This window comes from Suricata suricatta, chromosome 15 (genome assembly GCF_006229205.1).
Source record: "Suricata suricatta isolate VVHF042 chromosome 15, meerkat_22Aug2017_6uvM2_HiC, whole genome shotgun sequence".
Classification (NCBI taxonomy): Eukaryota; Metazoa; Chordata; class Mammalia; order Carnivora; family Herpestidae; genus Suricata; species Suricata suricatta.
Genome location: NC_043714.1, coordinates 63,688,932 through 63,700,731, shown reverse-complemented (window position 1 = coordinate 63,700,731; position 11,800 = coordinate 63,688,932). Strand labels below are relative to the sequence as shown.

At 42.9% G+C, this 11,800-nt stretch overlaps 1 protein-coding gene across 1 annotated transcript in view; it reads left to right on the top strand.

Moving 5' to 3' along the window:
- Positions 1-11,800, top strand: part of WASHC5 (WASH complex subunit 5) — a 55,185-nt gene that overhangs the window by 6,952 nt on the left and 36,433 nt on the right. The window contains exons 6-10 of the mRNA XM_029923323.1: positions 2,507-2,574; positions 3,333-3,446; positions 5,011-5,182; positions 7,525-7,652; positions 10,479-10,608. Of these exons, the coding sequence (XP_029779183.1) occupies positions 2,507-2,574; positions 3,333-3,446; positions 5,011-5,182; positions 7,525-7,652; positions 10,479-10,608 (612 nt within the window). The remainder of the gene's footprint in view (positions 1-2,506; positions 2,575-3,332; positions 3,447-5,010; positions 5,183-7,524; positions 7,653-10,478; positions 10,609-11,800) is intronic.

The following is an 11,800-nucleotide window of genomic DNA, read 5'->3' as shown; positions in this document are numbered from 1 at the left end:
GAGAGAGAGACAGAGTGCGAGCAGGTCAAAAAGAGAGGGAGACACAGAATCTGAAGCAGGGTCTAGGCTCTGAGCGGTCAGCACAAAGCCCAACACGGAGCTCAAACTCACAAACCATGAGACCATGACCTGACCTGAACGCTTAACCAGCTGAGCCACCCAGGCGCCCCAAAACTCAATTCTTAGAAACATAAGGCTGACTTAACATACTCAGTATAGATGAGATGTTCTCTTTGTACATAGAGGTTTGGATAAAGTTCAGTGAGTTGGATCCTGTTCTCAGGGAGCAGACTCCATTTCCCTTCGTACTAGGCCGTTGCGTCACAGACTGTGATTAGGGAGCCTTCAGTGAGAGGTTATGCTTCCCCCACAAACACGTCAGGCTTATGAGCTAGATGCTGAGCAACCAGGAGGAAAACTCCGATAATCTGGTTTCATTTGCCTCAGCTTAATAAAGAGTTTTGACCGTAGTGCTATAAAGAGAAACAGCGACACGTTTAGCGTTAAGGAAGGTCAAAACCCAGTTATGTGACGTTTACAAGAGACCCTCCTGGAAAACACCCCCGGCATGGTAAAAGTAAAGGAATTTAAAAAGAGAACGAGATGCCATGCAAATGCCACCCGGTAAAAAGTCAGTAAGGAAATACTAATATCACACCATAGAGAACTTTAGAGAAAAACACTCAGAGGGATAAAGAAGGATCGTATATGGTATTAAAAAGAATAATCAATCCAGGGCGCCCGGGTGGCTCACTTGGTGAAGCGTCTGAGTCTTCAGTTTTGACTCAGGTCATGATCTCACGGTTACATGAGTTCAAGCCCCACATCGGGCTCTGAGCTGGTGATGCAGAGCCTGCTTGGGATTCTCTCCCTCCCTCCCTCTCTCTCTACCCCTCCCCAACCCATGCTGTCTCTCACTCTGTCTGTCTCTCAAAATTAATAAATAAACAAAAATTTTTAGAAAAGAATAATCCAAGGTAAATTCATAAATTCATACCTGGTGACATACAACACATAAAGCAAAAACTCAAAATAACCTATAAAAATGGAGAAAACCATAATCATGATGGGAAATTTTAACATACTTCTTATTGTATATAATCCTGCTCTCCCAGAAACACATCATGGATGTTCTGTGTGTATTTGAAAGGATACATGTAAACGTTGGGTAACAATAGGTCACAAAGTCAAGAAGGCTTAAAACAAAGTTAGTCTAGAGACTGTATTCTCTTACTGTAACTCAATTAAATTAGAAACCAACACTTTAAAGACATTTTTAAATGTTTGGCAAAAACTAACTTTTGTGTTCAAGAGGAAATCACAGTATAAATGAAGAAATCTTAAAACACTACAAAGGGAAACTTATGGGAATGACCATAAATTAATCTTTTTTTTTTTTTGACCATAAATTATTCTTAAAGGTTAATGTAGGGGCGCCTGGGTGACTCAGTCTGTTCAACTTCAGCTCAGGTCATGATCTCTTGGTTCGTGGGTTCGAGCCCCACATCAGGCTCTGTGCTGACAGCTCACAGCCTGGAGCCTGCTTCGGATTCTGTGTCTCCCTCTCTCTCTAACCCTCCCCTGCTTGCACTCTGTCTCTATTTCTCTCTCAAAAGTAAATAAACATTAAAAAAAAAAAAAGGTGGATGTATAATCTTAAAATACTTCTATTTTAAAAACAAGAACAAGTAAAAGTAAATGAGTTAGAGGGGCACCTGGCTGGCTCAGTCAGTGGAGCATGCAACTCTTGATCTTACAGTTGTGGGTTCGAGTCCCATCTTGGGGGTAGAGATTACTCAAAGGTTAAATCCTTAAAAAATAAATAAATGAGTTAGAGATTAAGCTTAAGAAGCTAGAAAAGGCAGAATGAAAGGAAGTCAATAAGTATACAGACAGCAATGTACTGGACAAAAAGGGAATGAAGAGAAGATCAATACCACAAAGGCTGGTTTTTTGAAGAGTAATAAAATAGATATTTGGCAAGACTGACCAGAGAGAGGGTAAGAGAAGGCAAGTTTAAATATGTTAAGATTGAAAAAGCAGACCCAAGATACAATAAAGAATTTTTAAAGTTATCAATCAAAAAACCTCGAAACAACTTTATGCCAATATATTGGAAAACTCTGAAGAAATTGAAATTTTTCTCAAAAGTAAAACGGCCAGATCCGATTCCAGAAGAAAAGCGCGGCATGGCAGGCCCAGTGACTGTTGAAGAAACGGAGCTGGGACCCGCCTGCTCAGCACCTCCCACCAGAGCACCCCCAGGACCACGGGATTTCATAGACAACTCTGAGCAAAGCTTCAAGGGACAAATAATCTCAATTTTATACAGACTCAAGTGGGTGGGTAAAGAACCGCAAAAGTAACACTTTGTTTCCTTGAGTCGAAGGATTCTTAAGTGAACTGGGGGGCCCTAGGGGTCCCCAGGACTCGTTCAAGGGGCCAGTGAGGTAGAATGAAGTGCCCTGTGCCGTCAGCCTTTCTCAAGTCCGCACGGCATTTGCAGAGGCCCCGAGGCAGACGGTGCTGCAGGAGACCGACTGCGGCAGCCGCATCCTAGTCCAGCGGTCTGCGGTCAGGCCAGACGCTGCGGAGACTCGAAGAATTGGAAAAGCGATGCCACTCTTCTCACAGAACTTTCTTGGAAGACCTTTAGTCTGATTTTTTTTTTAATTAAAAATAGTTTTATGGGGCGCCTGGGTGGCTCAGTCAGTTAAGCAGCCAGCTTCAGCTCAGGTCATGATCTCTCAGTTCGTGGGTTCAAGCCCCACGTCGGGCTCTGTGCTGACAGCTAACTCAGAGCCTGGAGCCTGCTTCGGATTCTGTGTCTCCCTCTCTCTCTGACCCTCCCCTGCTCACGCTGTCTCTCCCTGTCTCTCAAAAAAAAAAAAAAAACATAAATAGTTTTACGTTAGCATGTAAAGGGCGTACTGTTATGTGAAGTGAAATAATAAGCACTTTTTGAAATATCGTGGTTGTGATGTGTAACAGGGTAAATATCTATAGATATAACCCCATTTGAAAAAAACAAAGTCCTTTGAAGTTTTCAGTAGCTTTGAGTTGTGTTAAAGGCTAAGGTGAAAACGTTTGAGGAAGCCACTGTTCAGTCAGCCTGCTTTTGTGTCAATCTTGATTTAGTCTTTTTCCCACGAATGGCTCTTGTCAGCCTTGTTCCAAAGCGCCCCTAAGAAAGAACGCTTACCTGTGTCTTTGGCAAACTGCGGTTTTCACTGTAGTGGGATTTGAACCAAAAGGAGTGGGCAGTGTCTTCTGTAATTTTGCCTCCAAATGAGTCGGTATTTAACATCCTGGATGAATGTGTCCTCTTTCAGGTAATTAGTATTTACATGGGGATCACGGTTAATCTAGCGGACGCTTGGGATCCTTACAAAGCTGCAAAAACTGCTTTAAACAATACTCTGGACCTTTCAAACGTCAGAGAACAGGTAGGTGCTGGCCAGTGGAGAAGGATTCTATCACAGCTACAAGCCTGCTTTGTGGGGTAGGAAATGAGTAGAGTTTCCAAAGAATTATGAAAATGTCCACATAGACATTTTAGTGCAGTGATGAATGAAAGGCGAATTTTGCGCATCCTGTTAAGATGGGTAATTACAGATTTTTTAACTTATATGGTATATGTAAATGGGAGACTTGGGTCCTAAGATTCAGCGTCCTAAGACAAATCAGTATGTCACATGTCTCCAGCTGACTTTGTTTATTATTGCTAAAGACCGTGTGGTCATGGACGGAATGGCTTTCACGGGTAGCAGGAATTTTAGTGTTTTCATTGGTAGGATGCATGTTGAGGTAGGATGCTGAGTGTATGCAACATGTCTTTTCAGGGTAATCTTTTTTTTTTTTTTTTTTTTTTTTTTTTGGTGCAAGAGGGTGTTTTTATTAAGACACAGGGACAGGACCTCTGGGCAGAGAGAGCTGCCCGCATCACTGTGATTTACATTTATCATTTCTGATGTGTGAAACCAGCAAGAAGACTGAAGACCTTCCTCTCCTTAAAGTTTAAATGCTCACAGTCTGTCTTTTTGATAACACAGGGCAGGAGGAAATTCCTAAGTAAATAGAGCAATGCAGATCTTTTTGTTGGGCAGCATCGTTGACATTTCTAAGTGGTCGTCTTCCTCAGCTGGTGGGCTGAGTTCTTGAGTTCCCAGGGCAGACAGAATGACATTGACTCCAAGAACTTCGGCATGTTCTATTCAAGTAAATTGAATTCCATAAATAATGCACAAAATAATTTCAACTTTGGCATGTCTCCTGGAAATATATTAGAGAAAGTGACTCTTCCAATGCTTCCTGGCATCAGAGCATTAATTTTTTTCATTACTGTAATTACTTTCCAAAATTGCATTTTCTCTCCGGTGCCATTTTAAGAAGATTTCAGAGTCCGCTGATGAAACACCTTATGATAGCCTTAAACTAACCTGATGAAACTAATGATGTTTAACATGTGACTCTTGCTTCAAGGAAAGTAGAAAGACCAAAGTCCCCCAAAGGCTGGTTTGAAAATTCACTGGGTTGAAAAATACGTGGAGGTGTGTTTTCATTGTGTTTTCATCTACCTGTAGAAGTCTCTTCTCCCAGTATTTGTGCTCTGCCTCCTTTGTCAGTAATTGTGGGAAGAATAGGCAGTTGAGCCTTTAGGTTTCTTTTCCATCAAGTTAAGAATAGAAGGTGCCCTGGGAACCAGTTGATCTGGTTCTTTAGTTAACAGTTGAAGAAACCAGTAGGGAGAGGTTAACTCCAAAGTCACACCAATATCTAATCATAGCTAGAGGTAGGATTTTGGATTCTCTTGGTTCTGAGTCCAGTGCTGTTTTCAAAAATGCCCAATAAACCACTTGCCATGGAGCCTTACCAACTATGGTCCAGATGCTTTTCATCTCCTATAGAAAGGTTATTTGTCAATGGGTTCATCGTATGGGATTCATTTTCTAGGAAAGTAATTTACTTTTTTGGAAAATGTAATTCAGGTTTTGTTTTTCTTTTCCAAAGTCAAGCAGATACGCTACCGTCAGCGAAAGAGTACACACTCAAGTGCAACAATTTCTGAAAGAAGGGTATTTAAGGGAAGAGATGGTTCTGGACAATATCCCAAGGCTCCTAAACTGCCTGAGAGACTGTAACGTGGCCATCCGATGGCTGATGCTTCACACAGCAGACTCAGGTAATGGGCGAAAGGCGTGCTCATCTGTGTGGCTCCACGTCAAGGCCTCCAGAGCTAAGGTCTGCCCCGTGGTGCAAAAATCGTTAAGCCGTTGGATGAGAATCAAGTTCCTTCTTAAGTTGGTCATTTTTTGTGTCTTCTTGGACAAGTCAGCAGCCTACCTGAATAACCTCTCTGTCAGGTTTGATTATCTGGGATTATCTCAGTGGGTCCGGGATAATCACAAGTGTCCTTCAGTCGGGAAGAGGGATGCAGAAGAGTCAGAACTAGAGAGGTGGTATCATGAAAAAGCCCCAACAGACCATTCACGGCTTTAAAGACGGGATGGGGCCACAAGCCACGGAATTCAGGTGGCCTCTAGATGCTGAAAAAGATAAGGGCACAGGATTTTCCCCCAGAACCTCACAGGCCTGCTGCCTCCTTGATTTTAGCCCAGTGACACCCATTTCAGATTTCTCTTCTCCGGAGCTGTAAGAGAATACCTTTGTGTCCTTTTAAGCCATTACGTCTGTGGTCATTTGTTACAGCAGAAACTAATGCAAGAGCCAAGCCTGTAAATAAGAGCCAAATGCGTGAAACAGACCCTTGGTAGGATTTCTTCCAGAGCAGGAGAGACATGTTGCTTGGGGTCGTGGGGCGAAGGTGGTTGGGGAAGGCTCCACACAGTAAAAAGAAGAACTTCTAGACTGGAGAAATGATGGTGGGTGGGGGGTGTGATTTTGGAAGTACAAGAAAACATGGGCCCACAGAGTTGATAAACAGGCTGAACCTGAGTGCCTCAAAGGTAGATCGGGTCTAACCTTTTCTGGCCCACAGTCCTCTTGGAGACGCTGTTGGCCGTCAAGTTCAGTTTCTTCACAGACTGTGTGAAATGCCACCACAGGGTCTGTACGCCTATGACTTAAAAAAAAACTCTGGTTTAATGGAAAAATAAGTAGTTTGGACTAACCTGAGCTCGTTCAGAGCTGACATGGTTCCGCGTACTTAGCGAAGCCTGGGTCAATGTCGGTTACCCGATGGCTTCCCTCACCCAGAGCTGCGTGAGTGACCTTCCCTCTAAGAGTCGTTGTCATCCAGCAGCCCCGTAAGGCCTCCTGGCCTTTGTTTTTCATCAAAAAACTTTGCTTGAGAGCCACCCTGAGACAGAAACTGCCTTCAGCACTCGTTCCTTTAGAGAAGGCCGTGTCTCAAAGCAAACTGTCCCCTCCAGATTATTCTGAAGCCTCCCCTGGTAACACAGAGCCCGGCTCACGACTCTTCCAGGCAAGACCTTCCCGCTAGCTTCTGTCTGGTCCCACTGCCCGCGGGTGCTCGGCAGCGGGTGGACATCTTCATCCTTCGTAGCTTTGGAAATATGTGGAATTTCTCCTCAGCTTTCTCTCTTCATCCTAGAAATCTCCAGCCATTAAATCTTTCTCAAAAACGCTGCTTTCCAGTTTTGTTTTGCTTTTTCACTTGGCTTCTTTGCCTCGATCCCTCTCCAATTTACGGTTCACTCACAGCATGAATGCCGTGGCTGAGGTTTCATCATCTGATGGGTCTGGTGTTAGTCACATTGGTCAGTCCATATAGTCCAGTTCTAATTCGAGGATTTTACCACGCTGAGTCAGTTCGTAATCTTTACCAAAGTCGTACATTCTCAGGCACGTAAACAACTCAGGCCCTTGCTTTATCCTATCATAAACCCAACTGTAGTTTTCCAGTGACTCAGCCTCCTCTTCGTCTTCCCTAGGGCTGTGCCTGACAGCCGTGCCTGCATCCGGGGGGCCAGTAGTCTCCTGGATTTGCACCCTTTCGGGGACACCCTCTGCTTGCCATCGTTCTGTGCACTTACCTTCAGCTGCATCTGTGTTCCATTTCTGCGCCTGGCAGTTGTCTGACCCGATTGCACAAGGTCGTAATTTACCAGAAACAAATGATTTACCTATCTGACTGTGAGTCATGCGTGGGAAAAAAAAGTGCTTATTTAGTTTCTACCTGTTTGAGTTATGATGTGCAGGAAGGAATTGCATATGTTCTTTCTAGTCCTCAGGCCTCCTGGAGGCATTTCACCCAGGCTTTGGAATACCATTCTGCAGTTTGCTTTTTCTCCATCCAGTGGTCTCATGGATGACATTCCATGTCAGATCCAATTGTCATGTTCAAAAATCTGGTTGTACTTACTTCACGGCATACATCTACTGTACTTGATTTTATCACATGTTATTGATTCACATCTTGCTTATTACCTTTTTAAATGCCTCAGATGAGTGAAAATGAAGGAAAGTTTTTAAGAATTCATTTTATATTTCATATGTTCTGCACAGCAAATAAACTGGGAACTCTTTTCTTCCTGTTTCTAGCCTATGACCCAAACAACAAACGCCTTCGTCAGATCAAGGACCAGATTCTAACAGACTCTAGATACAATCCCAAGATCCTCTTTCAATTGCTGTTGGACACTGCACAATTTGAGTTTATACTCAAAGAGGTAAAGATCTTTAATGAATAACCACCAACATCTTAGATTTTTTGTGCTTAAAAATATGTTTTAAAGGATTGGGATTCAGTAATGAGTAACAGGCTCTGATTCAGGCAGGCTACAGATTCTAGCTGTCTGAGATCCTTTTTATACTAAAAGGACAGGATTAAACATTTAACAGGCATTCAGTGCCTACTGCCTTTGGGGATACAGGGATGGGGAAAATTGCACGGGACGACGTAGGTGACAGTCTAGTGAGGAATATGGACATTAACCAGAGAATCGCACTGATGAAAACGTGACTACAAACTGAGGTGTGTGCTCTATGGGAAAGGAACATAGTTCTCTGAGAACCTAAAGTCAAAGACGCTGTCCCCAAGGTCTCTGAGAAGAGAAGCAAGAGCTTCTGAAGGGACCTAAAGAAGGAACCTTTCAGAGTTAGCTAAGACAAAGGTCAGGAGCATTCCAGAGTCCGTTGCGGAGAGAGGACAGAACATGCCCAAGTCCCCTTGGGTAGGGAAACCATGACCTGTTCAAAGACCAGAAAGACCAGTTGGCTAGGGGGGAGAGAATGAGATAAATGGTATGGTATGAAATGAGGTCAAAAGGTGAGCACGTAGGCCTTGTAGGATTTCTAACCTGTTGTTAGGTCTTTTAAGTAGGGTGGACGATTTGCATTTAAACAAGGTCCACTTACTTAAGGATTTTAAGGATTTTGAGCTCGCCTGGAGGAACTTCTGAGGTCGGTTAGTCTGATGGCTAAAAGAGCCTCTGTGGGCATAATAAAAATGGTGGATACCCAGGAGTGCTTACGTTCTATAACCAGTAACCTTGGAGGTTTGGATCAGGTGGGCCCAGGAGCTAGCCGTGGATGTTAAGGCCCATTCCAAACTGATACTCGCCTTGCCTCAGGCTGGTTAGTGTCTGCTAGTTTTTTATCTTCTAGGTGTGCAAGGACACTGTGTTCCCCCATTAAGTAGCTAAGGAAAAGTAATGCTGATTATTAACATCATGCTGATTGCTGCATTGAGTGCTATTCATTTACTTGCCTGGGTATAATTTCGTGAGATCAGAGAAACGCTACCCCTTCTTGATCTGTTTCATAATGTTAACATTTTCTCTCTCAATAGCAAGTCATTATAGAATGCCTGCTCTGTTCCCAGAGGTGCTAGGAATTCAAAATGAATAAGGCAAGGCCCTCCCATCAAGGAGCCCTCCGTACACTGCGGAAGAGAGACAGATTAAGCCAAGAAACCAAGAAAGACCCAAGAGCAGGAATCAGGCTACTTATTTGTGGGTCAAAGCAAACTTCAGAGGCAAGTGACAGTCTCCCCGAGGGATCAGTGCACTCCGCCCAGTTAGGATCCTAAGGCAGGGCACCAGTTACCCACGAGTTCTGTAGCTTAGTGTCATCATGTGAGGATCAGGACGGATCTAGGTCATCTGCCCGACTGCACCTGCATTTCTAATCATTAATCTTTTTCTGGAATCTGTTGGAATAGAATGGGCAGCTTCCTTCTGTCTGTTCTGTTGGAGAGAAAAGAAGATCAACTCATTCAAGATCTTCAGAAGAGAAGGATCTGGTAGAAAGATGAAAACAACTACCCAATACAAATTGAACAAAACAAAGATATGTTTACTGTCTGACTTCTCAGCTCGGTTCCTTAATCTTTATCTCCGTCTCTTCCACCCCAGCCCTTTTTCTAGAGTCACCTTCTGATTCTTCTAGAAACACACTAATCTTCTAATCTTTTTCTGAAGGTGCATCTCTTAACTTAAGGACCGTCCCCTGTCCCAAATTCCGTTACCAGATACGAAACCTTTGAGGTCAACCTGGGAATGAGTCTTTAGGGGCTTCAAGCTCTTTGGTCTGTAATGAAGGCCTCGCCGTGTTATTTTTGTCACTGCTGTTCTGTGAGATGGCACTGATCGATCCTAGGCATTCCAAAGGACAGGACAGTCTCTATAAATAATTCCTACTGTTCCTCATCCTATCATTATATTGCTGAATCATCCTGCCTGATTACCAAGATTTCTCTTTTCTCTGGCTCCACGAAATTCCACCAGTCTTGATCCTTTCATCTACAATGACGGCTTCATCTTTAAACATTCATGTCAATGCAAAGGAATGAAGAATTTCTTAAGAGAAAAATCCGTATGCTGTCACATATACCTCTTAAGAGCCCAGCGAGATAAATCCCTGTCCTTTTGCGACATACCTTAAATATGTTTTTAAAATTTGTTTCAAGGGGGAAAAAAAGCAAAACCTTGGGTTATACCGTTTCCTCCTTTGCCCAACTCTTTATAAGACTTTAATTTTATGAAGGAGTGAATTAATAAATAGACCTGCTATGTGATCAAAAAGAAAAGATTTTTGGGGGCAATTTAGTTCATTCTCTACTCATCAGACAATGATAATGCTCAGCTTCCCTGACCTTAAAATAGATGCAACCACAGAAATTGTTACTTGGAAAGGGACCTTCAAGCAGTGGCCACCAGGTTTAATTTCACATTAAAAATTCTGGTTCCTGGGTCTACCCAAGACCTTCTGGACCAGAATCTTCATGGGGGCGGGGAGCTTGAGAATCCCAGTGCTTTAAAGCCATCCAGATGATGAGATGATGCTTAACACGCAGTTGGTCTGAAAACCAATGCAGTGGTCTGGCTTCGCCCCTCAGTTTTTACAAGTGCAGCTTAAGATAAGAGATGACGTCAGGGGTAATGCTACTTTTAGAGGTATATTTTTATAATAAATTGGGTTTCACTCGGGGCTTTCTTTGTAAACTGCCTCATTTGGATTTTCTCTAAGTAAATCTCTTCTGTCTCTTTCAACAGATGTTCAAGCAAATGCTTTCAGAAAAGCAAGCCAAATGGGAGCATTACAAGAAGGAGGGCTCAGAGCGGATGACAGAACTTGCCGATGTTTTTTCGGGAGTGAAGCCCCTAACCCGTGTGGAGAAAAACGGTAATTGCAGAAGAAATGTTGATGTGTTTGAAACATACACACAAATTCTTGGAAACACACAGAGTAAAAACCCAGCGATGCTGTTGTCCTTAGATGCTAGGACGCTGCTGCTGAGCCTCTGAAGCCTGGTCTCAGTGCCTCTAGCCTCGTGCTCCTTTGGGCAACATTCTTAACTTCTCTGGACCTGGGGCTTCTGATTCTTGAAGTTTAAGGTCAGGCCACAGGGGTTGTTATACTGTGGTTCATGGGGTCATAATTCTTCCCGAGCCTCACCATAGTGTGTCAGCTTATGTGCATTTGCGGGGAGGGTGAGAGGGGGCCATAACTGTCCTGGTCGCCTCAGGATACTTCCCTCAAGAATATTCCAATTACTAACTACTGAGGCACGCGGGGAGCTCAGTCGGTTGAGCGTCCAACTCTTGATTTCGGCTCAGGTCGTGATCTCATGGTTCATGAGCCCAGTATCAGGCTCCATGCTGATGGTGTGGAACCTGCTTGAGATTCTCTCTTTCCCTCTCTCTCTGCCCCTCCTGCATGTGCACGCACGGTCTCTTTCTTTCTCTCTCTCAAAAAATAAACATTAAAATAAGTAAATAAAATCTTAAGGAATATTAGCAACTACTAACACAGGTGGTATCCAAGAATCTTTTCTTCTAATCCTGTTTTCTGCTTTTCCCCCCCTGCACCCCTGCCATCTAGTGGCCGACGAGGGGACATGTAGACCTTTTGAAACAACACAGCTCAAGCCTTAACTTTAATGATGTTAATCCTGCTTCTTTTAGGAAATTTTATCTCTGAGAAAATCATGGTATCACTTAAAATTTTTATATAAATAGAAACCTTCCAAAATTTTTCTGAATGACCATTCTGAATTTCAAGATGATGAGCTTTTTTTTTTTTAATGCTTAATGTTTTAACTACGAAATTCATTTCTGATAGAAGCTAATTATACAGTAGAATAACTCAAAAGTATAGCTTTTTATTTGAAAAAATTACTCTTTTTAATCAATATGATCTTGTGATTACTACATTTGGGTTTTGTTGATTTGTTTGATGCTGAATGGTTTGGCCTAAAACATATTTCCAAATTACTTTATTCTTTCTAGTAGGAAGAGGTGGTGTGTTTTTGATAATGGGTAATAGTTTATTGTCAAATTGGTTTCCATACAACACCCAGTGCTCTTCCCCACAA